The sequence below is a fragment of the Heteronotia binoei genome, chromosome 5, assembly GCF_032191835.1.
Source record: "Heteronotia binoei isolate CCM8104 ecotype False Entrance Well chromosome 5, APGP_CSIRO_Hbin_v1, whole genome shotgun sequence".
Lineage (NCBI taxonomy): Eukaryota > Metazoa > Chordata > Lepidosauria > Squamata > Gekkonidae > Heteronotia > Heteronotia binoei.
In genome coordinates, this window is record NC_083227.1 from 1,473,829 (window position 1) to 1,498,408 (window position 24,580).

General features: G+C 51.5%; 1 protein-coding gene across 1 annotated transcript; it reads left to right on the plus strand.

Moving 5' to 3' along the window:
* Positions 1–14,604: 14,604 nt before the first annotated feature.
* On the plus strand, positions 14,605–24,523 carry LOC132571362 (zinc finger protein 436-like). The gene is made up of 5 exons (XM_060238163.1): positions 14,605–14,787; positions 15,269–15,383; positions 22,204–22,320; positions 23,233–23,386; positions 24,076–24,523. The coding sequence occupies exons 1-5, from the start codon at positions 14,605–14,607 to the stop codon at positions 24,521–24,523; spliced, it is 1,017 nt and encodes a 338-aa protein (XP_060094146.1).
* Positions 24,524–24,580: the final 57 nt, after the last annotated feature.

Consider the following 24,580-nt stretch of genomic DNA (forward strand, 5'->3'; position numbering starts at 1 on the left):
CCTGGTGGATGAAGAGGAGGCCACAAACCACCAGGAAAACAGCAGATGGGATGTGAAGCACTGCCCAAAATGCTTGGCATATGGGACAGTCAATTGGCTTGCATGATTCATCCAGGGTGATTGCATCCGGGAACCCTTTCTGGACCCCCTAACGAATGGCACAGTTGAAGGCGCTAACGCATTGCAACATTTGTGTGTGTGTTATGTCAGTATAGCGGCCCCGTGGCGCAGAGAGGTAAAGCAGCAGTACTGCAGTACTGTGGTTTGCTCACGACCTGAGTTCGATCCCCGGCGGAAGCTGGTTCGGGTAGCTGTCCCGAGGTTGACTCAGCCTTTTATCCTTCCGAGTCGGTCAAAAAAGTCCCCAGCTCGCTGGGGGGAAAGCGTAGAGGACTGGGGAAGGCAATGGCAAACCACCCCGTCAAAAGTCTGCAGTGAAAACGTTGTGAAAGCAACGTCACCCCAGAGTCGGAAACAACTGGTGCTTGCACAGGGGACCTTTCCTTTTCCTATGTCGTTATGCTATTGAAGTCTGCCTTTCTCACTGGGACTCAAGGGAGTTTGCAGAGAATGACTCAACACAGCTGACGCTTGGTGTGAGCAACAACAAACATGTGTGAGTATAAAGGACAGTCCCCAATAATTTCTCCAAGGGGCTTGGTGGATCATTCTGCGCAGTGTGGAAAGGTGGGGGGGGGGGCCTTTCTGATCTCTTCAGGCAGGCCGTTCCACAAGGCGGGGGGCTACAAAGGAGAAAGCACATGAAACAGCAGTTATTGCCTCTGCCCATGCGCAGAGTGGGACCTGCAGAAACCCCTGCTCAGGTGAGCAAAGCTGTCCTGGCAGAGCCAAGCAGGGCAGACTGTTCTGCAGGTAGGAGGCCCCAAGGTAATAGAACCACAGAATCCTAGAGTTGAGGGGACCTCTAGAATAGAAGTCCCCAACCCCTGGACCATGGACCAGTAATGGCCTCTGAGCTACCAGACCGTGAGTTCTATAATTATTTCATTATATATTACAATGTAATAAAAATAAGACATTGTTTTTATATCCTGCCCTTCGAATTTCAGAGTCTCAGAGCGGTTCACAATGTCCTTCCCTTCCTCCCCCACAACAGACACCCTGTCAGGTACGTGGAGCTGAGAGAGCTCTTACAGCAGCTGCTCTTTCAAGGACAACTCTGTGAGAAGCTATGGCTGACCCAAGACCATTCCAGCAGCTGCAAGTGGAGGAGTGGGGAATCAAACCCTGTTCTCCCAGATAAGAGAGCTATGGCTGACCCAAGGCCAATCCAGCAGCTGCAAGTGGAGGAGTGGGGAATCCAACCCGGTTCTCCCAGATAAGAGAGCTCTGGCTGACCCAAGGCCATTCCAGCAGCTGCAAGTGGAGGAGTGGGGAATCAAACCCAGTTCTCCCAGATAAGAGAGCTCTGGCTGACCCAAGGCCATTCCAGCAGCTGCAAGTGGAGGAGTGGGGAATCCAACCCGGTTCTCCCAGATAAGAAGAAGATATTGGATTTATATCCCGCCCTCCACTCCGAAGAGTCTCAGAGCGGCTCACAATCTCCTTTACCTTCCTCCCCCACAACAGTCACCCTGTGAGGTGGGTGGGGCTGGAGAGGGCTCTCACAGCAGCTGCCCTTTCAAGGACAACCTCTGCCAGAGCTATGGCTGACCCAAGGCCATTCCAGCAGGTGCAGGTGGAGGAGTGGGGAATCAAACCCGGTTCTCCCAGATAACAGAGCTATGGCTGACCCAAGGCCATTCCAGCAGCTGCAAGTGGAGGAGGGAGGAAGCAAACCCGGTTCTCCCAGATAACTTAACCACTTAACCACTACACCAAACTAGCTCTCCAGACTGTGGCTCAGAAAGATTGGTGCCCAAAAGATTGGGGACCGCTGCACTACGGTCATCTAGTCCACCCCCCTGCCCAATGCAGGGCTTTCTATGGGGGGAGCCCGTTAACTGCCTAGTCTCAGTGTCACCAATGGTATGGGTCCAGGTGGCCCAATGAGCCGTTTTTTGGAGCTAGGCTGATCTGGAAGGAAGCCTTTTAGTTTGCAATTGCCTAACTTCCCTCTCCAGCAACCCCACCCCCCACCCCGCTCTCTAAGGGTCAGCTGAATGTCCCGCAAGCCCCCCCCCCCCTCCAACCTTCTCCGGGCCATGCTGGCCCAGCGATCGGGGAATTCTGCAGCGTCCCTCCCCCAGGGGTTTGGAGGAGATGTCGAGAAGGCTGCTGTCTTCTCCTCTGCCCACTGATGGCAGCAGAGCCCCAAACTATGACATGATTTGGCCTCAGGGCTTCACAGAGAGGCAGAAGAGCCTCTGCTATGCGCCTCCCAGACAGGGTGGGAACCGCTCTTTAGGGGCCACACTCACTTTGGGTCTGGAAGGGAGGGAGGGAGGATTTGCCCCACTCCAACCCACAGCTCTCCCCCACCCCAGCCCCATTGGGAGGAGGAGGAGGAGTCTGGCCTTTGCCTGAAGAAGAATTGCAGATTTATACCTCGCCCTTCTCCCTGAATCAGAGACTCCAAGCGGCTTACAATCTCCTTTATCTTCTTCCCCCACAACAGACACCCTGTGAGGTGGGTGGGGCTGAGAGGGCTCTCCCAGCAGCTGCCCTTTCAAGGATAGAGTCTCAGCATGGCTCACAATCTCCTCTATCTTCTCCCCCCACAAGAGACACCCTGTGAGGTGGGTGGGGCTGAGAGAGCTCTCACAGCAGTTGCCCTTTCGAGGACAACCTCTGCCAGAGCTAATGGCTGACCCAAGGCCATGATAGCAGGTGCAAGCGGAAGAGTGGGGAATCAAACCCCGTTCTCCCAGATAAGAGTCTGCACACTTAACCACTACACCAAACTGGCTCTTCAAGGACAACCTCTGCCAGAGTTATGGCTGACCCAAGGCCATTCCAGCAGCTGCAAGCAGAGGAGTGGGGAATCAAACCCAGTTCTCCCAGATAAGAGTCCGCGCACTTCACCACTACACCGAACCGGCTCTTTGCCTGCAGGGGAATGCAGCAGGCGCTTGAAAACTGACCCTTGCCTTTAAGAATCCTTTAGGGCAAGCTCTCCACCCAAGAAGCAAGCTGCAGCCGCATTTCTCTCTGCCAAGACTGAAAGGCTTATTCTCTCCCTCCTCCCACCCCCTCCATGACTTACTTGCGAGTAGAACAAAGTAGGAGTCTAGGAGCCCCTTTAAGACCAACAAAGTTTTACTTCTCAACATCAATCTATACATTATATGGAAGGGGTGGCCAAGGGTAGCTCTCCAGATGTTTTTTGCCTACAACTCCCATCAGGCTGGGGCTGATGGGAGTTGTAGGCAAAAAACATCTGGAGAGCTACCGTTGGCCACCCCTGCATTATAAACATCCCTCTAGTTTGCCATTAGAAAAAAAAGAATACACCAAATGAAAACAGGTTAAGTATATGTAATGAGATAAAGTATATGCAATGAGATAAACAGCGAATATCCCTTATTTGAGTATGTTTGAGTATTTGAATATTTAAGAATTGATGCTGAGAAGCAAATTAGGTGCACAAGAACAATGTCCTTTTGTAATTCACCTACTGGCAGAAACACCAATGGGCAGTTAACTTTTATTACCTTTTATGTCTCTCCAGACCAAATGGCCTTCTAAATCCTCACACTGTTCTCACCACAGTGATTCCAGCTCTGTATCCGTTTGCATTCTTAACCCAACAACTGCATCTATTTACGCCTACTGGACCTGATCCCCTCCTCTGAAGAAGTGTGTTTTTAGCACATTCTGGAAAAACTTGGTTGGTCTTAAAGGTGCCACTTGACTCCTGCTTTGAATAAAACTTGGTTGGTCGGGGAGGGACAGTAGCTCAGTGGCAGAGTGTCTGCTTGGTAAGCAAGAAGGTCCCAGGATCAATCCCCGGCATCTCCAACTCAAAAGGGTCCAGGCAAGTAGGCGTGAAAAACCTCAGCTGGAGACCTTGGAGAGCCATGAATGGGGCTGTGGCTCAGGGGTAGAGCATCTGCTTGGGAAGCAGAAGGTCCCAGGTTCAGTCCCCGGCCTCTCCAACTCAAAAGGGTCCAGGCAAATAAGAGTGGAAAACCTCAGCTGGAGACCCTGGAGAGCGGCTGCCAGTCTGAGTAGACAAGACTGACTTGGAGGGACCCAGGGGGGTCTGATTCAGTAGAAGGCAGCTTCACATGTCTTAAAGGTGCCACTGGACTCCTCCTTTGTTTTACTGCTTCAGAACAACGGGCCTGCCCTCTTGGATCTATTTACTTAGGAGTAATAAACCTTCCCACGATCCAGCTGCACAGAGGCTAACCTTGGCAATTCAGTAGCAAGGCCTCCCATCCACCCCCCCCCCCAAAAAAAACACCCTTTCCTGTTTGCCATCCCCCTCTACTCCCCCCCCCCCTGCAAGGAAGCTGCTCGCTCCATTTAACCCTTTCCCTGCTGCAGCAGAGAATCCAGGAAAGCGCAGTGCCCAGACCCGGGCGGACTTCCGCCTCTCCTGCAGCTCTCGGCGGGGCTACTCGCGAGCAACTCTGCACGGGGCTCCCTGGGAGGAGGAGATGCAAGGGGTCCACACCCCTTGAGGGGGCTGAGCAAAGCTCTTTCTTGCTTCCTTCCGCAGCCCCGGCTGCTCCTGGCCCTGGGAACCGGAGGCCTGAACCCACCCGGGGCCTTCTGCAGGCCGAGAAGTGGCCCCTGAGCCGTGGCCCTCCCCAGATCTAGGGGGGCACAAAGGTCACCGGGGTCCTTAAGTAGGGGGGGGGGGGCAGACCATATGTGTAAACAGGGCTTCCTGGTAGGAACAGCCCAGCAGGAGCTCATTTGCATCTCAGGCCACGCCCCCTAATGCCCAGCCAGCCCGAACTGCGTTCCTGTGCGTTCCTGCTCAAAAAGCCCTGAATGTATATATAAGAGGGCGCCCTTTTTTTACTCCCCCCGCCCCATAGGTGCTTCTATCTGGATGAAGGGAAGCGGGAGGGGGGGGGCTCAGGAGAGGACAGATGAAGGGGGGGGGGCACTGGCTCGATTGCACAGCATGGACGTGACTGACTCCAACCCCGCCCCCCGTCCCCGAGAAATGAAGTTTTATTTTCTGCTCATTTGCAAAATGCAGCTTCCCGAGCAAATTAAAACACACGTAAGGAAAACCTGCGCATGAAACTCCCTCCCCCGCCCCCCCCCCACGACCTACTTGCGAGGAAGCCTCTCTGATGCAAGGAGATTCTCCTGCTGCCGCCGCCGCTCTGCAAACGACCCCCCTCCCCCCCCCCCGGGGCTGTCCTGCAAGCAGCTCTGCGTTTAACCCTTTCCGGGCTGCAGACCAATGCCGGACTGCCCTTTCCAGCCCGGGAGGGGGCAGCCTGGCGCTGAGGGCAGCGGCCCTCGCCTTGCCACGGGAGCCTTGCCCCGCCACGGGAAAGCAGCGTCACCCCCGGAGTGGGAAAGGACTGGGGCTTGCCCAGGGGGCCTTGCCTTGCCTTGCCACTAAGCAGCCCCGCGGCGCAGAGGGGCAAAGCTGCAGTACTGAGGTCTGAAGGCTCTGCTCACGACCTGACTTCGATCCCGGCGGAAGCTGGCTTCAGGTAGGCGGCTCCAGGTTGACTCAGCCTTCCGAGGTCGGCCAAATGAGTAGTCAGCTTGCTGGGGGGGGGGCAAGTGCAGACGACTGGAAAAGGCATTGGCAAACCACCCCGTCAAAAGTCTGCTGGGAAAACGTTGTAAAAGCAACGTCACCCCAGAGTGGGAAACGACTGGTGCTTGCACAGGGGACCTTTCCTTAAGAACATAAGAGAAGCCATGTTGTGTCAGGCCAGTGGCCCCTCCAGTCCAACACTCTGTGTTCCATAAGAACATAAGAGAAGCCAAGTTGGATCAGGCCAGTGGCCCCTCCAGTCCAACACTCTGTGTCACACACTGGCCAAAAAAAAAAAAATTATATCTCCATCCATCCATCCATCCATCCATCCACAGTGTGGCTAATAGCCACTGATGGACCTCTGCTCCATATTTTTATCCAATCCCCTCTTGAAGCTGGCTATGCTTGTAGCCACCACCACCTCCTGTGGCAGTGAATTCCACATGTTAATCACCCTTTGGGTGAAGAAGTACTTCCTTTTATCCATATTAACATGACTGCTCAACACTTTCATCAAATGCCCACGAGTCCTTGTATTGTGAGAAAGAGAAAAAAGTACTTCTTTCTCCATCCCATGCATTATCTTGTAAACCTCTATCATGTCACCCCGCAGTCGACGTTTCTCCAAGCTAAAGAGCCCCAAGCGTTTCAACCTTTCTTCATAGGGAAAGTGTTCCAGCCCTTGAATCATTCTAGTTGTCCTTTTCTGAACTTTCTCCAATGCTATAATATCCTTTTTGAGGTGCGGCGACCAGAACTGCACACAGTACTCCAAATGAGACTGCACCATCGATTTATACAGGGGCATTATGATACTGGCTGATTTGTTATCAATTCCCTTTCTAATACTTCCCAGCATGGCATTGGCCTTCTTTATTGCAATCACACACTGTCTTGACATTTTCAGTGAGTTATCTACCACAATCCCAAGATCTCTCTCTTGGTCAGTCTCTGCCAGTTCACACCCCATCAACTTGAATTTGTAGCTGGGGTTCTTGGCCCCAATGTGCATTACTTTGCACTTGGCCACATTGAACCTCATCTGCCACGTTGACGCCCACACACCCAGCCTCAACAGATCCCTTTGGAGTGCCTCAATCCTCTCTGGTTCTCACCACCCTGAACAATTTAGTGTCATCAGCAAACTTGGCCACTTCACTGCTCACTCCCAACTCCAAATCATTTATGAACAAGTTAAAGAGCATGGGACCCAGTACTGAGCCCTGTGGCACCCCACTGCTTACCGTCCTCCACTGCGAAGACCGCGCATTTATACTCACTCTCTGCTTCCTATTACTCAGCCAGTTTTTGATCCACAAGAGGACCTGTCCTTTTACTCCATGACTCTCAAGCTTTCTAAGGAGCCTTTGATGAGGAACTTTATCAAAAGCTTTCTGGAAGTCAAGGTAAACAACATCTATTGGGTCTCCTTTGTCCACATGTTTGTTCACCCCCTCAAGGAAATGTAACAGGTTAGTGAGGCAAGTAAGATCTTCCCTTACAGAACCCATGCTGAGTCTTCCTCAATAACCCGTGTCCATCAATGTGCCTACTCATTCTGTCCTTGATAATGCTTTCTACCAACTTTCCCGGTATTGAAGTCAGACTGACTGGCCTGTAATTTCCCAGATCTCCTCTGGAACCCTTTTTAAAGATGGGGGTGACATTAGCTACCTTCCAGTCCCCAGGAACGGAGGCAGATTTCAATGAAAGATTACAGATTTTTGTCAGAAGATCCACAAGTTCAACTTTGAGTTCTTTCAGAACTCTTGGATGTATGCCATCTGGACATGGTGACTTACTAGTTTTTAATCAGTTGTCTATCAGTTGTAGGACCTCCTCTTTTATCGCCTCAATCTGACCCAGGTCTTTCAACACCCCTTCCAAAATTAGTTCTGGAGCAGGCAAACAAACGCTTCTCATCTTGCACAGTGAAGATGGAGGCAAAAAATGCATTCAGCTTCTCAGCCATTTCCCTATCCTCCTTCAGTAATCCTTTTACCCCTTGGTCATCCAAGGGCCCCACTGCCTCCCTGGCTGGTTTCCTGCTTCTAATATGTTTGAAGAAATTTTTATTGTTGGTCTTTATGTTTTTTGCAATATGCTCCTCATAGTCCCTCTTTGCCTGTCTGATCACAGTTTTGCATTTGATTTGCCACAGCCTATGTTCCCTTTTATTAATCTCACTTGGACTGGTTTTCCGCCGCTTAAAGGAGTCCTTCTTACCTTTTACAGCTTCCATTACTTTGTTTGTTGACCATGGAGACCTTTTCTTATTACTGTTTGTGCCTTTCCTAACTCGTGGTATATATTTTATCTGAGCTTCTAGGATTGTAGTTTTAAATAGCCTCCAAGCTTCCCCAAGGGTTTTGACCGTATTTACCTTTCCTTTCAGTTTCCTCTTCACATGCCTCCTCATCTCAGAGATTTTACCCCTTTTAAAGTTAAACGTGGTTGTGCCGGTCTTTTGGGGCAACTCCCTATTTATACAAACGGTGAAATCAATAACATTATGGTCACTGCTCCCAAGCGGTGCAATCACTTTTACATCTCTCACCAGGTCTTCGCCATTACTTAGGACCAAATCCAGGATCGCCCCACCCCTGGTAGGTTCTGAGACCATCTGCTCTATAGCGCAGTCATCGAGAGCATCAAGAAACTCACTCTTTCTCTCGACCAGAACACCAGTCTCTTTCTCTTTCAATCTCTTTCTCTCGACCAGTCCTTCTTGACTGGGAGAGCCAAGGGAAGCCAAGCCTAATGGGGGGGGGGGGAGTTCGGTTCGCCCCTCCCTCCTTTTGCTGGCTTCTCTGCTGTCTGGCTGCTTTTATGACCTTTTATGGCTCTCCAGACCAAATGGCCTCCGATTTATTACACTCAGAGTTTTAAAGCTGTAGTACTGCAATTCTAAGCTCTCTGCTCACGACCTGAGTTCGATTCCAGCGGAAGCTGGGCTTTCAGGTAGCCGGCTCGAGGTTGACTCAGCCTTCCATCCTTCCGAGGTTGGTAAAATGAGTCCCCAGCTTGCTGGCGGGAAAGGGCAGAGGACTGGGGAAGGCAAGGGCAAACCACCCCGTAAAAAAGTCTGCCGTGAAAACGTGGTGAAAGCAACGTCACCCCAGAGTCGGAAACGACTGGTGCTTGCACAGGGGACCGTTCCTTTCTTTTCTCCCCATGCTTACAGGGCTCCGTGGCGCAGAGTGGTAAAGCTGCAGCACTGCAGTCGGAGCCCTCTGCTCACCACCTGAGTTCGATCCCAGTGGAAGCTGGTTCAGGTAGCCGGCTCCAGGTTGACTCAGCCTTCCATCCTTCTGAGGTCGGTCTAAGGAGTACCCAGCTTGCTTTGGGGGGGAAGCGTAGAGGACTGGGGAAGGCAATGGCAAACCACCCCGTAAAAAAAAGTCTGCCATGAGAACGTGGTGAAAGCAACGTCACCCCAGAGTCGGAAACGAGTGGGGCTTGCACAGGGGACGACCCTTTTTAAAGAAAACTACAGGTTCAAACTCCCCCGCAGGCAGACTGACTACCTGAGCATCCCTCTCTTCCAGGAATGCAAAGCGTATTCCCCACCCCCTCCGGCCTCCTTGTGAGTAAGCCTTCCCAGGATCCCGCTGCAAGGGGCCTTCCTTCCCCTGGCTTCTCTGCAACCCCCCCCCCTTTTTTTGGTCCTCCAGCCCCAGCCCTCCCCCCTCCTGCCTGCTGGGCCTCTCTAGCCAACTGCTCGGGCTGTGCGGTTAACCCTTTCAGCGCTGCAGAAAGCGCTCCCTGCCCTTTGGAGGCGCGGAGGGGTCGACTCTGGAGCAGAGGGCACGAGCCGGATCTGGGGCTTCCTTCCTGGACGCGCGTCATTGTCTGTGCCCCCCCCCCCGCCCCCTGCTGCCGTCTGAGCTCCGCCCCTCGGCCTCCGCAAGTAAGGGGGGCTCCCCATGGGAAGGGGGTGGGATGCTGCATTCCGTCTTCTTGGCTGGGAGGGCCAAGGGAAGCCGAGCCTAGCGTGGGGGAGGGGCTGTTGGTTTGCATTTGGGGAACTCTCCTGTAGCCAGCAAGGGGGGGGGGGGCACAGAGCTGGTACCTCCTATAGAATTTGCAAAAAACCCCCCCCCATCTTCCCCTTTCAGTGAAAGGGAAGATTGCAGGGAATTGGGTGGGGGTGCTGCAGATTCTATAGGGTGCATTGAAGGGCTGTCCTATAGAGGAGGGGGTGGAATTGCTTTCTGTGGCCCCAGAAGGTAGGGCCAGAACCAAGGGGTTGAAATTAAATCAGAAGAGTTTCCAGCTCAACATCAGGAAGAACTTCCTGACTGTTAGAGCGATTCCTCAGTGGAACAGGCTTCCTCCTCGGGAGGTGGTGGGTTCTCCTTCCTTGGAGAAACAGAGGCTAGATGGACATCTGACAGCAGTGCTGTGAATTTAGGGGGAGGTGTTTGTGAGTTTCCCGCATTGTGCAGGGGTTGGACTAGAGGACCCTGGAGGTCCCTTCCAACTCTAGGATTCCTCAGGAGGTGGTGGGCTCTCCTTCCTTGGTGTTTTTTAAACAGAAGCTAGATGGCCATCTGACATAATGAAGATCCTGCGAATTTAGGGGGAGGTGTTTGTGAGTTTCCTGCCTTGTGCAGGGGGTTGGACTAGATGACCCTGGAGGTCCCTTCCAACTCTATAATTCCTGACCTCAGTGGAACAGGCTTCCTTGGAGGTTTTTAAACAGAGGGTAGATCATCATCTAACAGTGATGAAGATCCTGTGAATTTAGGGGGCGGTACTTGTTGGTTTCCTGCATTGTGCAGGGGGTTGGACTAGATGACCCTGGAGGTCCCTTCCAACTCTAGGTTTCTAGGATTAGGAAGAACTTCCTGACCATTAGAGCAGTTTCTTAGTGGAACAGGCTTCCTCCTTGGGAGGTGGTGGGCTCTCCTTCCTTGGAGGTTTTTCAACAGAGGCTAGATGGCCATCTGACAGCAATGAAGATCCTGTGAATTTGGGGGGGGGGTGTTTGTGAGTTTCCTGCATTGTGCAGGGGGTTGGACTAGATGACCCTGGAGATCCCTTCCAACTCTAGGATTCCTGACCATTAGAGTAGTTCCTCAGTGGAACAGGCTTCCTCTTGGGGAGGTGGTGGGCTCTCCTTCCTTGGAGGTTTTTCAACAGAGGCTAGATGGCCACCTGACAGCAATGAAGATCCTGTGAATTTGGGTGTGTGTGTGTTTGTGAGTTTCCTGCATTGTGCAGGGGGCTGGACTAGATGACCCTGGAGGTCCCTTCCCACTCTAGGATTGGCCCTGTGTCCCCTCTCCTGGCTACAGCCCTGCGGACAGGCGACCGGGGAGGAGGTAGAGAATTTGAAAGGCCCGATTTATATCAGGAATGAGCCTCTGGCCTATTGCTGCTGTCTGTTGAAGCGACTTCCCGTGTCCCCTCGCTTTGGATGCTGGGAGGTCCATGGGTGGATGCCAGTTATGTTCCGGTGGGCAGCCGCGTGGGCCTGAAGCAGTAAAACAAAGGAGGAGTCCAGAAGCAACCAACCAACCAACCAACTTTTATTCAGAATCTGAGCTTTCGTGTCCTCCAAGAACACTTCTTCAGAACAGGAATGGGGTACAGTGAGGAGAGCTACATAGAGTGGTTTAGAATACAAAGCGCAGTTTGCCAATACAAACAAAAAAAAGGATACCTTAGAGTATAGTGGAAGAAGGGTTTAGTCTCATTACATATACTAAACTGCATTTATTGCCTTGTGACACTCTCACCATCCTTCTCTGATTCTTGTTTTCCCACGCGAATGCTATCCACACCAGATGTTCTTTCAATTTGTTAATTTCACTTTTTTTCCGCTGGATTTGAACTTTCTATCACGTTGCACTCTTAACCATATAGCCCACCAGCTATATGTAGCTGTGCTCATTGTACCCCATTCCATTGTCTGACAAAGTGTGCATGCGTACACATGCTTGATAAAACTTTGTTGCTACTGCGCTCCTATTTTGTTTTACCAGTTATGTTGTATTTGGTTGAGGGCTACAGCATATAAATTTTGGTGTGCTCAGGTATGTCATGTACACATGTGAAGATATTTGTCTTAGCTATGCTGCCTATGAGCACAGATCTTCTACTACTGTAATTATTGCCTGTGGGTTGTTAACCAACAACTTTATGTATTTAGATCCAAATAGGCAGCCGTGTTGGTCTGAAGTAGTAGAACTAAATAGGAGCCGAATGCACCTTTAAGACCAACTTAGTTTTATTCAGAACGTCAGCTTTCGTGTGCATGCCCACTTCTTCAGATGTACCTCATTCCTCATCTGAAGAAGAGGGCAGGCGCACGAAAGCTGACATTCTGAATAAAACTATGTTGGTCTTAAAAGTGCAATCAACTTAATGTATTGTTCCAATACTGCAGTGTAGCTTAGTTCAAATTCATTCAGTTGTGTTGATGGTTGTTGCTTAGTAGAAGAAGAAGATATTGGATTTATATCCCGCCCTCCACTCCGAAGAGTCTCAGAGCGGCTCACAATCTCCTTTCCCTTCCTCCCCCACAACAGACACCCTGTGAGGTAGATGAAGATATTGGATTTATATCCCGCGCTCCACTCCGAAGAGTCTCAGAGCGGCTCACAATCTCCTTTCCCTTCCTCCCCCACAACAGACACCCTGTGAGGTGGATGAAGATATTGGATTTATATCCTGCCCTCCACTCCAAAGAGTCTCAGAGCGGCTCACAATCTCCTTTACCTTCCTCCCCCACAACAGACACCCTGGGAGGTGGATGAAGATATTGGATTTATATCCTGCCCTCCACCCCAAAGAGTCTCAGAGTGGTTCACAATCTCCTTTCCCTTCCCCCCCCCCCCACAACAGACACCCTGTGAGGTGGGTGGGGCTGGAGAGGGCTCTCACAGCAGCTGCCCTTTCAAGGACAACCTCTGCCAGAGCTATGGCTGACCCAAGGCCATGCCAGCAGCTGCAAGTGGAGGAGTGGGGAATCGAACCCGGTTCTCCCAGATAAGAGAGCTCTGGCTGACCCAAGGCCATTCCAGCAGGTGCAAGTGGAGGAGAGGGGAATCCAACCCGGTTCTCCCAGATAAGAGAGCTCTGGCTGACCCAAGGCCATTCCAGCAGGTGCAAGTGGAGGAGAGGGGAATCCAACCCGGTTCTCCCAGATAAGAGAGCTCTGGCTGACCCAAGGCCATTCCAGCAGCTGCAAGTGGAGGAGTGAGGAATCAAACCCGGTTCTCCCAGATAAGAGTCCGCACACTTCACCACTACCCCAAACTGGCTCTTTGCTCTTTCCTGCCGCGACTTCCAGCCAGGTGGCAATGATTAAAACCTGAAAGTTTCCGTGACTAACCAGCGTCTACACAATTACCACACGCTTAGTAGAAGATTCACTATTATTAATAATTATTTACAAATAGTGTCTCATAAACAAATGTCAATATAAAAAACATTGAATGGAATGTCAAATGGGCCCGGAAAATCCTTATTCACCACAGCTTCAATGTAATATTAATGTAATATTTAGCCTTAAATCAGTTTGTTCCGGGGCCATTTTTCCTGAGCTAAGACAAAAATGTGAGAGCTGGAGGCTAAAACACTGTGAGCTAGCCCACACTTACTCAGCTTAGAGGGAAAACTGGTCACCAGTCCCTCTTATTATTTTGAGACTAACTTAAAAATTAGCCCCCCAGGGCAGACTGAGGCAAGGAAATGAGAGGCTGAGCTTGTAACATCCTTAAAGACCCAGAGACGCTTCCCTTTCCCAAAGAACCAGGGAGGCGCATCTGAAATAGCTTGGTTTGTAATACAGCAGAATGATATTAAGCCTGGTCCACAAACCAGAAGAAGTTCCCAGGCCAGATTCACTGTGAAAGTTCCTGAGTAAAGTGAGAGTCCAGTAGAACCTTTAAGACCAACAAAGTTTTATTCAAAGTTTTATTCGTTGGTCTTAAAGGTACTACTAGGCTCTAACATTATTCTGTTGCTTCTGACCAACACGACTGCCCAACTGGATCTATGAAGGTTCCTGTTAGTCAATGGTATATTTCCATTTTTCTAAATTTTCCTGTTCATAGAATCATAGAGTTGGTCATCTAGTCCAGCCCCCTGCACAAGGCAGGAAACTCACAAGCACCTCCCCCTAAATCCACAGTATCTTCCTTGCTGTCAGATGGCCATCTAGCCTCTGTTTAAAAACCTCCAAGGAAGGAGAGCCCACCACCTCCCGAGGACGCCTGTTCCACTGAAGAACCGCTCTAATGGTCAGGAATCCTAGAGTTGGAAGGGATCTCCAGGGTCATCTAGTCCAACCCCTTGCACAATGCAGGAAACTCACAAACACCTCCCCCTAAATTCACAGGATCTTCATTGCTGTCAGGTGGCCATCTAGCCTCTGTTTAAAAACCTCCAAGGAAGGAGAGCCCACCACCTCCCGAGGAGGAAGCCTGTTCCACTGAGGAATCGCTCTAACGGTCAGGAAGTTCTTCCTAATCTTGAGCCGGAAACTCTTTTGATTTAATTTCAACCCATTGGTTCTGGTCCTACCTTCTGGGACCACACAAAACAATTCCACACCATCCTCTATAGGACAGCCCTTCAAGGACTTAGAATCATAGAATCCTAGAGTTGGAAGGGACCTCCAGGGTCATCTAGTCCAACCTCCTGCACAATGCAGGAAACTCAGAAACACCTCCCCCTAAATTCACAGGATCTTCATTGCTGTCAGATGGCCATCTAGACTCTGTTGAAAAACCTCCAAGGAAGGAGAACCCACCACTTCCCAAGGAAGCCTGTTCCACTGAGGAACCGCTCTAACGGTCAGGAAGTTCTTCCTCATGTTGAGCTGGAACATTGCTACTGCTGACATTATGTTTGTCTCCTCTCTGTGCACTCAGGGAGAAGTGTCAGATCATAACCAAGTGAACAAAGGCATCTTTCCACCGATGGAGGTGACACAATAGAAGAGGCAGGAGATGGAAAAGCAGGACCAAGAAGGACCTGGGACTGGCAAGAGAGCAAGCAAAAGGCTTGGGAGTGCGGTTGAATTCTGGGAAAGGGCTGAGCCAGAAATCCCACCTAAGGACACCGTGACCTCAGATGTACATTGCCGACACTTCCAGCAGTTCCGCTACGATGAGGCCGAAGGGCCCCGAGAGGTTTGCAGCCAGCTCCATGGACTTTGCAGGCAGTGGCTGGAGCCGGAGAGGCACACCAAGAAGCAGATCGTGGACCTGGTGATCCTGGAGCAGTTCCTGACTCTCCTGCCCCAGGAAATGCAGGGCTGGGTCAGAGGATGTGGGCCGGAGACCAGTTCCCAGGCGGTGGCCCTGGCCGAAGGTTTCCTCCTGAGCCAGGCAGAGGAGAAGAGGCAGGCAGAACAGGTGAGGGGATTCCCTCCAGGTGTGTCCAATTCAGGCAACAGTGTCAGGCCTTATCCTAAAAGTTCCCTGCCAGATACCTGTCCAAGCGTTAATCATCCAAGTGGGAGATCTCACAGCCTCCTTCAGCAGCCTCTTCTACTGGAGAATTTCTTCTCCCTCCAGATAACTCACCAGGTCTAGTCTGTGAGTGGGGCAGGATCTATTCCTTCATCTGATCTATTCTATCTCTTACCCCTCTCCCTCGCTGCTGTTACAGATGTGGGAACCATCCCGGAAGAGAGGAGCTATGTTTCTTGAGGTGGATGGAGCTTCCTGGGAGCAAGCGCAGAGGGCACAGGCCGTGGAGCGTGCCCAAGATGCCCTCTCCTGTGGTAAGAACTCATTGTGCCTGGATGCAATTTGGGCACGCCGTGATTGCGATGGGTAGAGAATCACAGTTTTGGAAGGGACCTCCCGGATCATCTAGTCCAACCCTCTGCACAATGCAGGAAACTCACAAACACCTCCCCTCCACACACACTCCTGCTCCACACTCAGAAGATGGCAAAACAAAGAAACCCCCCCAGGATTCCTGCCCGAACAAGCCCGGAGGAAATTTTTTCCTGACTGAGCCCAGAAGACGGCTCAGTCAGGAAAAAAATTAAATATTTCTGCATGAAAAACACAGAGTGAACTCGCGACACTCGGTGCTCACAAACGGCAATGCTTCTTGAACGAGACTGGACAAATTCCTGGAGGGCAGCTCCTCCCATTAATTTGAATATTCATATCTCACCTCCCTTCCGTAAAAGGAACTCAGGGTGCCTGGTGGAAGAAAAGGGGAACCACCCTTGGCAGAGCTATACCAGCTGGTGGATCAAGGGAACCTCCACCTTATGAAGAAGAAGAATTGCAGATTTATACCCCGCCCTTCTCTCTGAATCAGAGACTCAGAGCGGCTTACAATCTCCTATATCTCCCCCCACAGCAGACACCCTGTGAGGTGGGTGGGGCTGAGAGAGCCCTGACAAAAGCTGCCCTTTCAAGGACGACTCCTGCCCTTTCAAGGACCACTCCTTTCAAGGCCATTCCAGCAGCTGCAAGTGGAAAACTGCAGATTTATACCACGCCCTTCTCTCTGAATCAGAGACTCAGAGCGGCTCACAATCTTCTCTACCTTCTCCTCCCACAACAGACACCCTGTTAGGTGGGTGGGGCTGAGAAAGCTCTCCCAGAAGCTGCCCTTTCAAGGACAGAGTCTCAGAGGGGCTTACGCTCTCCTACATCTTCTCCCCCCACAACAGAAATCCTGTGAGGTGGGTAGGGCTGAGAGAGCTCTTCCAGAAGCTGCCCTTAAAAGGACAGAGTCTCAGAGGGGCTTACACCCTCCTACATCTTCTCCCCCCAAAACAGACATCCTGTGAGATGGGTAGGGCTGAGAGCTCTCCCAGAAGCTGTCCTTTCAAGGATAGAGACTCAGAGTGGCTTACAATCTCCTACATCTTCTTCCCCCCACAGCAGACACCCTGTGAGGTGGGTGGGGCTGAGAGGGCTCTCACAGCAGCTGCCCTTTCAAGGACATCTCCTACAAGAGCTATGGCTGACCCAAGGCCATTCCAGCAGCTGCAAGTGGAGGAGTGGAGAATCAAACCCGGTTCTCCCAGATAAGAGAGCTCTGGCTGACCCAAGGCCATTCCAGCAGCTGCAAGGGGAGGAGTGGGGAATCCAACCCGGTTCTACCAGATAAGAGAGCTCTGGCTGACCCAAGGCCATTCCAGCAGCTGCATGTGAAGGAGTGGGGAATCAAACCCGGTTCTTCCGGATAAGAGAGCTATGGCTGACCCAAGGCCATTCCAGCAGGTGCAAGTGGAGGAGTGGGGAATCCAACCCGGTTCTCCAGATAAAAGAGCTATGGCTGACCCAAGGCCATTCCAGCAGCTGCAAGGGGAGGAGTGGGGAATCAAACCCGGTTCTCCCAGATAAAAGACCTCTGGCTGACCCAAGGCCATTCCAGCAGCTGCATGTGAAGGAGTGGGGAATCTAACCCGGTTCTTCCAGATAAGAGAGCTATGGCTGACCCAAGGCCATTCTAGCAGGTGAAAGTGGAGGAGTGGGGAATCAAACCCGGTTCTCCCAGATAAGAGACCTCTGGCTGACCCAAGGCTATTCCAGCAGCTGCAAGGGGAGGAGTGGGGAATCAAACCCAGTTCTCCCAGATAAAAGAGCTCTGGCTGACCCAAGCCATTCCAGCAGCTGCATGTGAAGGAGTGGGGAATCCAACCCGGTTCTTCCAGATAAGAGAGCTATGGCTGACCCAAGGCCATTCCAGCAGCTGCATGTGAAGGAGTGGGGAATCTAACCTGGTTCTCCCAGATAAGAGAGCTATGGCTGACCCAAGGCCATTCCAGCAGCTGCAAGTGGAGGAGTGGGGAATCAAACCCAGTTCTCCAAGATAAGAGAGTTATGGCTGACCCAAGGCCATTCCAGCAGCTGCAAGTGGAGGAGTGGGGAATCAAACCCAGTTCTCCAAGATAAGACAGCTATGGCTGACCCAAGGCCATTCCAACAGTTGCAAAGGGAGGAGGGGGGATTCAAACCCGGTTCTCCCAGATAAGAGAGCTCTGGCTGACCCAAGGCCATTCCAACAGTTGCAAGTGGAGGAGTGGGGAATCAAACCCGGTTCTCCCAGATAAGAGAGCTCTGGCTGACCCAAGGCCATTCCAACAGTTGCAAGGGGAGGAGTGGGGAATCAAACCCAGTTCTCCCAGATAGAGCTCTGGCTGACCCAAGGCCATTCCAGCAGGTGCAAGGGGAGGAGTGGGGAATCAAACCCGGTTCTCCCAGATAAGAGTCCGCACCCTTAACCTTTTCACCAAACTGGCTCACAAGGACAACTCCAAGAGCTATGGCTGACCCAAGGCCATTCCAGCAGGTGCAAGGGGAGGAGTGGGGAATCAAACCCAGTTCTCCCAGATAAGAGAGCTCTGGCTGACCCAAGGCCATTCCAGCAGGTGCAAGTGGAGGACTGGGGAATCAAACCCGGTTCTCCCAGATAAGAGAGCTCTGGCTGACCCAAGGCCATTCCAGCAGGTGCAAGGGGAGGAGTGGGGAATCAAACCCGGTTCTCCCAGATAAGAGAGCTCTGGCTGACCCAAGGCCATTCCAGCAGGTGCAAGGGGAGGAGTGGGGAATCAAACCCGGTTCTCCCAGATAAGAGAGCTCTGGCTGACCCAAGGCCATTCCAGCAGGTGCAAGTGGAGGAGTGGGGAATCAAACCCGGTTCTCCCAGATAAGAGAGCTCTGGCTGACCCAAGGCCATTCCAGCAGGTGGAAGGGGAGGAGTGGGGAATCAAACCCAGTTCTCCCAGATAAGAGAGCTCTGGCTGACCCAAGGCCATTCCAGCAGGTGCAAGGGGAGGAGTGGGGAATCAAACCCAGTTCTCCCAGATAAGAGAGCTCTGGCTGACCCAAGGCCATTCCAGCAGGTGCAAGGGGAGGAGTGGGGAATCAAACCCAGTTCTCCCAGATAAGAGAGCTCTGGCTGACCCAAGGCCATTCCAGCAGCTGCAAGTGGAGGAGGGGGGAATCAAACCCGGTTCTCCCAGATAAGAGAGCTCTGGCTGACCCAAGGCCCTTCCAGCAGGTGCAAGTGGAGGAGTGGGGAATCCAACCCGGTTCTCCCAGATAAGAGAGCTCTGGCTGACCGAAGGCCCTTCCAGCAGGTGCAAGGGGAGGAGTGGGGAATCAAACCCGGTTCTCCCAGATAAGAGTCCTCACCCTTAACCTTTTCACCAAACTGGCTCACAAGGACAACTCCAAGAGCTATGGCTGACCTAAGGCCATTCCAGCAGCTGCAAATTGAGGAGTGGGGAATCAAACCCAGTTCTCCCAGATAAGAGTCCACGTACTTAACCACTACACCAAACTGTCTCTCTCTCTCTTATGGGGCAGCAGAGCGCTGGAAACCAGTTCAAGAGTGCCAGGAATCATGCAGAAATTTGGTTTCTGTGCATGCCATGAACAGGGCATCTGGCTGGCTGTTGTTGGAAAGAGGATGCTGGAGCAGGGATGGGGGCTATGACCCAGCACCCCCCAGAGCTTTGGGGAGGGGCTCAAGACCAGTGTTTCCTCTAAGCTGAGTTAGTGTGAGCTAGCTCACAGTTTCTTAGCCTCCGGCTCACACATATCCCCCTTAGCTCAGGAAGGCTGGCCCCAGAGCAAGCTAATTGATGCCATAGCTCACATCTTTAACGCCAGGAGCTCCTGGGGTAGAATTTTTGCTCCCGAGACTCCACAGCTTAGGGGGAACATCAGGACAGAGGTGGTAGCAAATTCACGTGCCTGCGAAGTTAGCATGTCAAGAGGCTCTCTGAAGACTCATCCATATTTTCCTTGAGTCGCGAGATGTGCTCAGGTTATGTCTGGGCTGAAGGTGATGTTGACGTTCCGTGAAACCTCATCTCCACCTTTCTCTTTCCCTCGCCCCAAACCCAGACCTCGGGTTCATGCAGGAGCTCACAGGAGTGCAGCTCCTGAACCTTTCTGAGGGTTCCACCTGCTCCTCTTGGGAGTTCCACCTCCTTGCCCATTGAACTGTAGGCGCAGCTGCATCACAATCCCTGGGTGAGCTCCATCGCTTCTTCTTCTACAAGACGGCCACTGCCCGTGCCAGATGCAGGCCTCCCAGAAGTCTGAAATGCTCGGCACCATTTATAACGCTGCTGCTTCTCTTCGGCTTCTCCTAGAATTTAGTAAAAAGTGTTTTTAAAGTTGTTGCCTCTACACAGGGAGGGGAGGGGTTTGTGAGGCGGGAAAGAAGCAAGCAAAACACTCTCCCTTCCTCCTTTGTCTCAGGAACAGGCAGTGGAGAGATGCTGTTGAGCCGTCGTCTTTTCAGAGGTGTGGAAACGGCTGCTGTGCCTCCAGCCCAGGTAGGAGATCTGAGCAGGGCACAGCCTGGGACCCCCTTTACGGGTGGGGAGGGAGGCTTTTGCTCATGGGGGCTCTACAGGGTGACCGGGCAAGAGATCTCTAAATGCTGTTTGCTTTACCCATACTGAGCCTTGCATCCCGTACCTTCCCAGACTACTCTTCTTCTGCCTTGTGTGATTTCTGACAAGGGAATCTTCTTTTTCTTCCAGGGTCCCTTTTCCTTGGAGGAGGTGTCCGTCTCTTTCTCTGAGGCAGAGTGGGCCCTGCTGGATCCGGGACAAAGAGCTCTCTACCGGGAAGTCATGCTGGAGAACTATAGGAATGTGGCCTCTCTGGGTAAGGATCTTTCCTAGGTGACAAAGGTGCCAAAATTCCTGCCATTGGGATGAAGCCTGAATTGAAATATTGAAAAGCTTAGCATCGTTTTGCAGCCTTCCCTGCTACTTGTGGAGGGGCCGTGGCTCAGTGGCAGAGCATCTGCTTGGCGTACAGAAGGTCCCAGGTTCAATCCCCAGCATGTCCAGTGAAAAGGACCAGAAGAAGAAGAAGATGGCAAATTTATACCCCATCCTTCTCTCTCAGTCAGAGACTCAGAGCGGCTTACAATCTCCTTTCCCTTCCTCCCCCACAACAGACACTCTGTGAGGTGGGTGGGGCTGAGAGGGCTCTCACAGCAGCTGCCCTTTCAAGGACAGAGTCTCAGAGCAGCCTACAATCTCCTTTCCCTTCCTCCCCCACAACAGTCACCCTGTGAGGTGGGTGGGGCTGAGAGAGCTCTCAGCAACTGCCCTTTCAAGGACAGAGTCTCAGAGCAGCCTACAATCTCCTTTCCCTTCTTCCCCCACAACAGACACCCTGTGAGGTGAGTGAGGCTGAGAGGGCTCTCACAGCAGCTGCCCTTTCAAGAACAGAGTCTCAGAGTGGCCTACAATCTCCTTTCCCCTCCTCCTCCACAACAGACACCCTGTGAGGTGGGTGGGGCTGAGAGAGAAGAAGACGACTGCAGATTTATACCCCGCCCTTCTTTCTGAATCAGAGACACAGAGCGGTTTACAATCTCCTTTCCCTTCCTTTCCTACAACAGACACCCTGTGAGGTGAGTGGGGCTGGAGAGGGCTCTCACAGCAGCTGCCCTTTCAAGGACAGAGATTCAGAGCGGCTCACAATCTCCTTTCCCTTCCTCCCCCACAACAGACACCCTGTGAGGTGAGTGGGGCTGAGAGAGCTCTCACAGCAGCTGCCCTTTCAAGGACGGCGTCTCAGAGTGGCTCACAATCTCCTATATCTTCTCCCCCCACAACAGACACCCTGTGAGGTGGGTGGGGCTGAGATGGCTCTCACAACGGCTGCCCTTTCAAGGACAACTCCTGCGAGAGCTATGGCTGGCCCAAGGCAAGCGGAGGAGTGGGGAATGAAACCCTGTTCTCCCAGGTAAGAGTCCGCACACTTAACCACTGCACCAAACTGACCAGGTAGGAGGGGATAGGAAAGACCTCTCACTGAGACCCTGGAGATTCACTGCCAGACTGAGTAGACAAGACTGACTTCTTTAGACCAAGGATGTGATTCAATAGAAGGCAGTTTCTTGTGTTGTTCATGGGTGTGTACTTGCCCAGGGGCAGCTGAGGCCAGAGAAGGTGTCCTGGCCGGAGGCAAAGGTGGGATGAAGGGGCCACATCCTCATTTCTCGTTTCATGAGGAGAGTCCACAGAAGTATGGCAGGCCTCTTAAGATATCTATAAAAAGGTTTATTAAGAATTTAAAAATAAAACAGCACCTAAACAGCACATTCCTGCAACTCAGCAACAGAAAAAAACAAGTAAAGCTAACTGTTCTAGCTAATAAATGAAGTCGTTGATATTAAATGGGAAGCTATTCATTGTGATGAAGCAAGAAAATAAATATCAAGGCGCACCAGCATGAACGGAGCATGCTAACATGGCTTTCCTCTGGCCTATACTTGTATCAAGAGCACAGAGTGGTAAAGCTGCAGTACTGCAGTCCAAGCTCTGCTCATGACCTGAGTTCGATCCCGGAGGAAGCTGGGTTCAGGTAGCCGGCTCCAGGTTGACTCCGCCTTCCATCTTTCCGAGGTCAGTCAAATGAGGACCCAGCTTGCTGGGGGGGGAAAGGGTAGAGGACTGGGGGAGGCAATGGCAAACCACCCCGTAAAAAGTCTGCCGTGAAAACGTTGTGAAAGCAATGTCACCCCAGAGTCGAAAACAACTGGTGTTTGCATCACTTTCTTGCTCTCTCTCTTTTTCTCTCTTTCTGCGAAAGAGGCTGGGAGCGCAAGAGAGACTTTGGTAGAGGCAAACAGCAGCCTTGCATCCGAAGAAAGGCTAGAGAGGTGTGGATCCCAAGAGCATATTCCCTTCCGAAATGAGCTGACGGAGAGTATCCTTCATGCTTCTGTCAAGGGAACAGGAAAGGAATAGCAGTGGGGGATTTCTGATTCATTTCTGGGCAACATTTGGTTTGCTACAAACATATAACCTGCTGGGTAAGGAGGCAGCGAGGCCTTCCGGGGGTCTGAAATCTGGAGACTCAGAAAGTCCTTCCAAGCAAGAGCTCAGCTATGGCTCTTGGGGGTGGGGTGGGGCTGAGAGAGCTCTCCCAGAAGCTGCCCTTTCAAGGACAAAGTCTTAGAGCGGCTCACAATCTCCTTTATCTTCTCCCCCCACAAGAGACACGCTGTGAGGTGGGTGGGGCTGAGAGGGCTCTCACAGCAGCTGCCCTTTCATGGACAACCTCTGCCAGAGCTCTGGCTCAAGCAAGGCCATTCCAGCAGCTGCAAGCGGAGGAGTGGGGAATCAAACCCAGTTCTCCCAAATAAGAGTCCATGCACTTAACCACTACACCAAACTGGCTCTCTCTCTCTTATGGGACAGCAGAGAGCTGAAAACCAGTTAAAGGGGGCCAGGAATCATGCAGAAATTTGGTTTCTGTGTCTACCCTGAACAGAGCATTTGGCTGGCTGCTGTTGGAAAGAGGATGCTGGAGGGGGGGCTATGACCCAGCACCCCCCGGAGCTTTGGGGAGGGGCTTTGGGAGAGGCTCAGGACCAGTGTTTCCTCTAAGCTGAGTTAGTGTGAGCTAGCTCACAGTTTTTTAGCCTCCGGCTCACACATTTGAGGGGGATGAGGGGTCCTTAAATACCAGATATCCTGGGAGGGGGGGAGCAGAGGGGTGGTTAAGATCAGACCAACTGGAGGAGGCCAAAGGTCCATTTCCTGCTTTGGTCACACAGATGCCTTTGGACCTTCCCGGTCCTTCTCGGTACTAACAGGATCTCTCTGTTTCTTCTAGCAGAGGATGCTCAGAGGAATGAGGAGGGTGAGGAACTTCATCAGCAAATGCCAGATGGAGTGAGAAGTGAGGACTTGATAGAAAACATGAGGCATCGAGGAAGACCTGTGAGAAAGAAAGGGGGCCATGTGGCTGAGAAGCAAGATGGGGAAAAGTGTAATGTACATTTTCCAAGGCGCTGGGTACTGAAGGCAAGTGAATCCATGCAGCGTGGAAAGCACTTCAGAAATAAATCACAGCTTCTTGTGCATGAAAGAATACACAGAGGGAAAAAACGGTTTGAATGCTCAGATTGCAGCAAAAAATTCAGTCGGAGTTGGAATCTTCAGCAGCATCAAAGAATCCACACAGGGGAGAAACCTTTTGAATGCTCAGAGTGTGGAAAAAAGTTCAATCGCAGTGGAAATCTTCAGTATCATCAGAGAAGTCACACAGAGGAGAAACCTTTTGAATGCTCAGTGTGTAGAAAGAAGTTTATTAGGAGCAGACATCTTCAACGGCACCAAAGAACCCACATAGGGGAGAAACCTTTTGAATGTTCACAATGTGGAAGGAAATTCCGTTGGAGTAGCCAACTTAAAGAGCATCAGAGAACCCACACAGGGGAACAACCTTTTGAATGCTCAGAGTGCGGAAAGAGATTCAGTTGGAGTGGCAGTTTTCAAAAACATCAAAGAACCCACACAGGGGAACAACCTTTTGAATGTTCTGAGTGTGGAAAGAGATTCAATAGAAGTGGCCATCTTAAAAGGCATCAAAAAACCCACACGGGGGAGAAGCCTTTTGAATGCTCAGAGTGTGGGAAAAGATTCCATACGAGTGACCATCTTCAACGGCACCAAGGAACCCACACAGGGAGAAACCTTTTGAATGCTCAGAGTGTGGAAAGCGATTCAGTGACAAATGCGGTCTTAAGCAGCACCAAAGAACCCACACAGGAGAGAAACCTTTTGAATGCTCTGAGTGTGGAAAGAGATTCAGTCAGAATGGCAATCTTCAACAGCATCAAATTATGCACACTGGGGAGAAACCTTTTGATTGCTCAGAGTGTGGAAAGAAATTCAGTCATCGTGGTGGTCTTCAGTATCATCAAAGAACCCACACAGGGGAGAAACCTTTTGAATGCTTAGAGTGTGGAAAGAGATTCAGTATAAATTCCAGTCTTCAGAATCACCAAAGAACCCACACAGGGGAGAAACCTTTTGAATGCTCAGAGTGCGGAAAGAGATTCAGTAGGAGTAGCAATCTTCAACAGCATCTGACAGGGTGTAAGAAAGTGGTTCTGACTTAGCGGCCATTCTCCACAGGAGAAGAAATATTTTGAGTGCTCAGAGTGTGGAAAGAGACT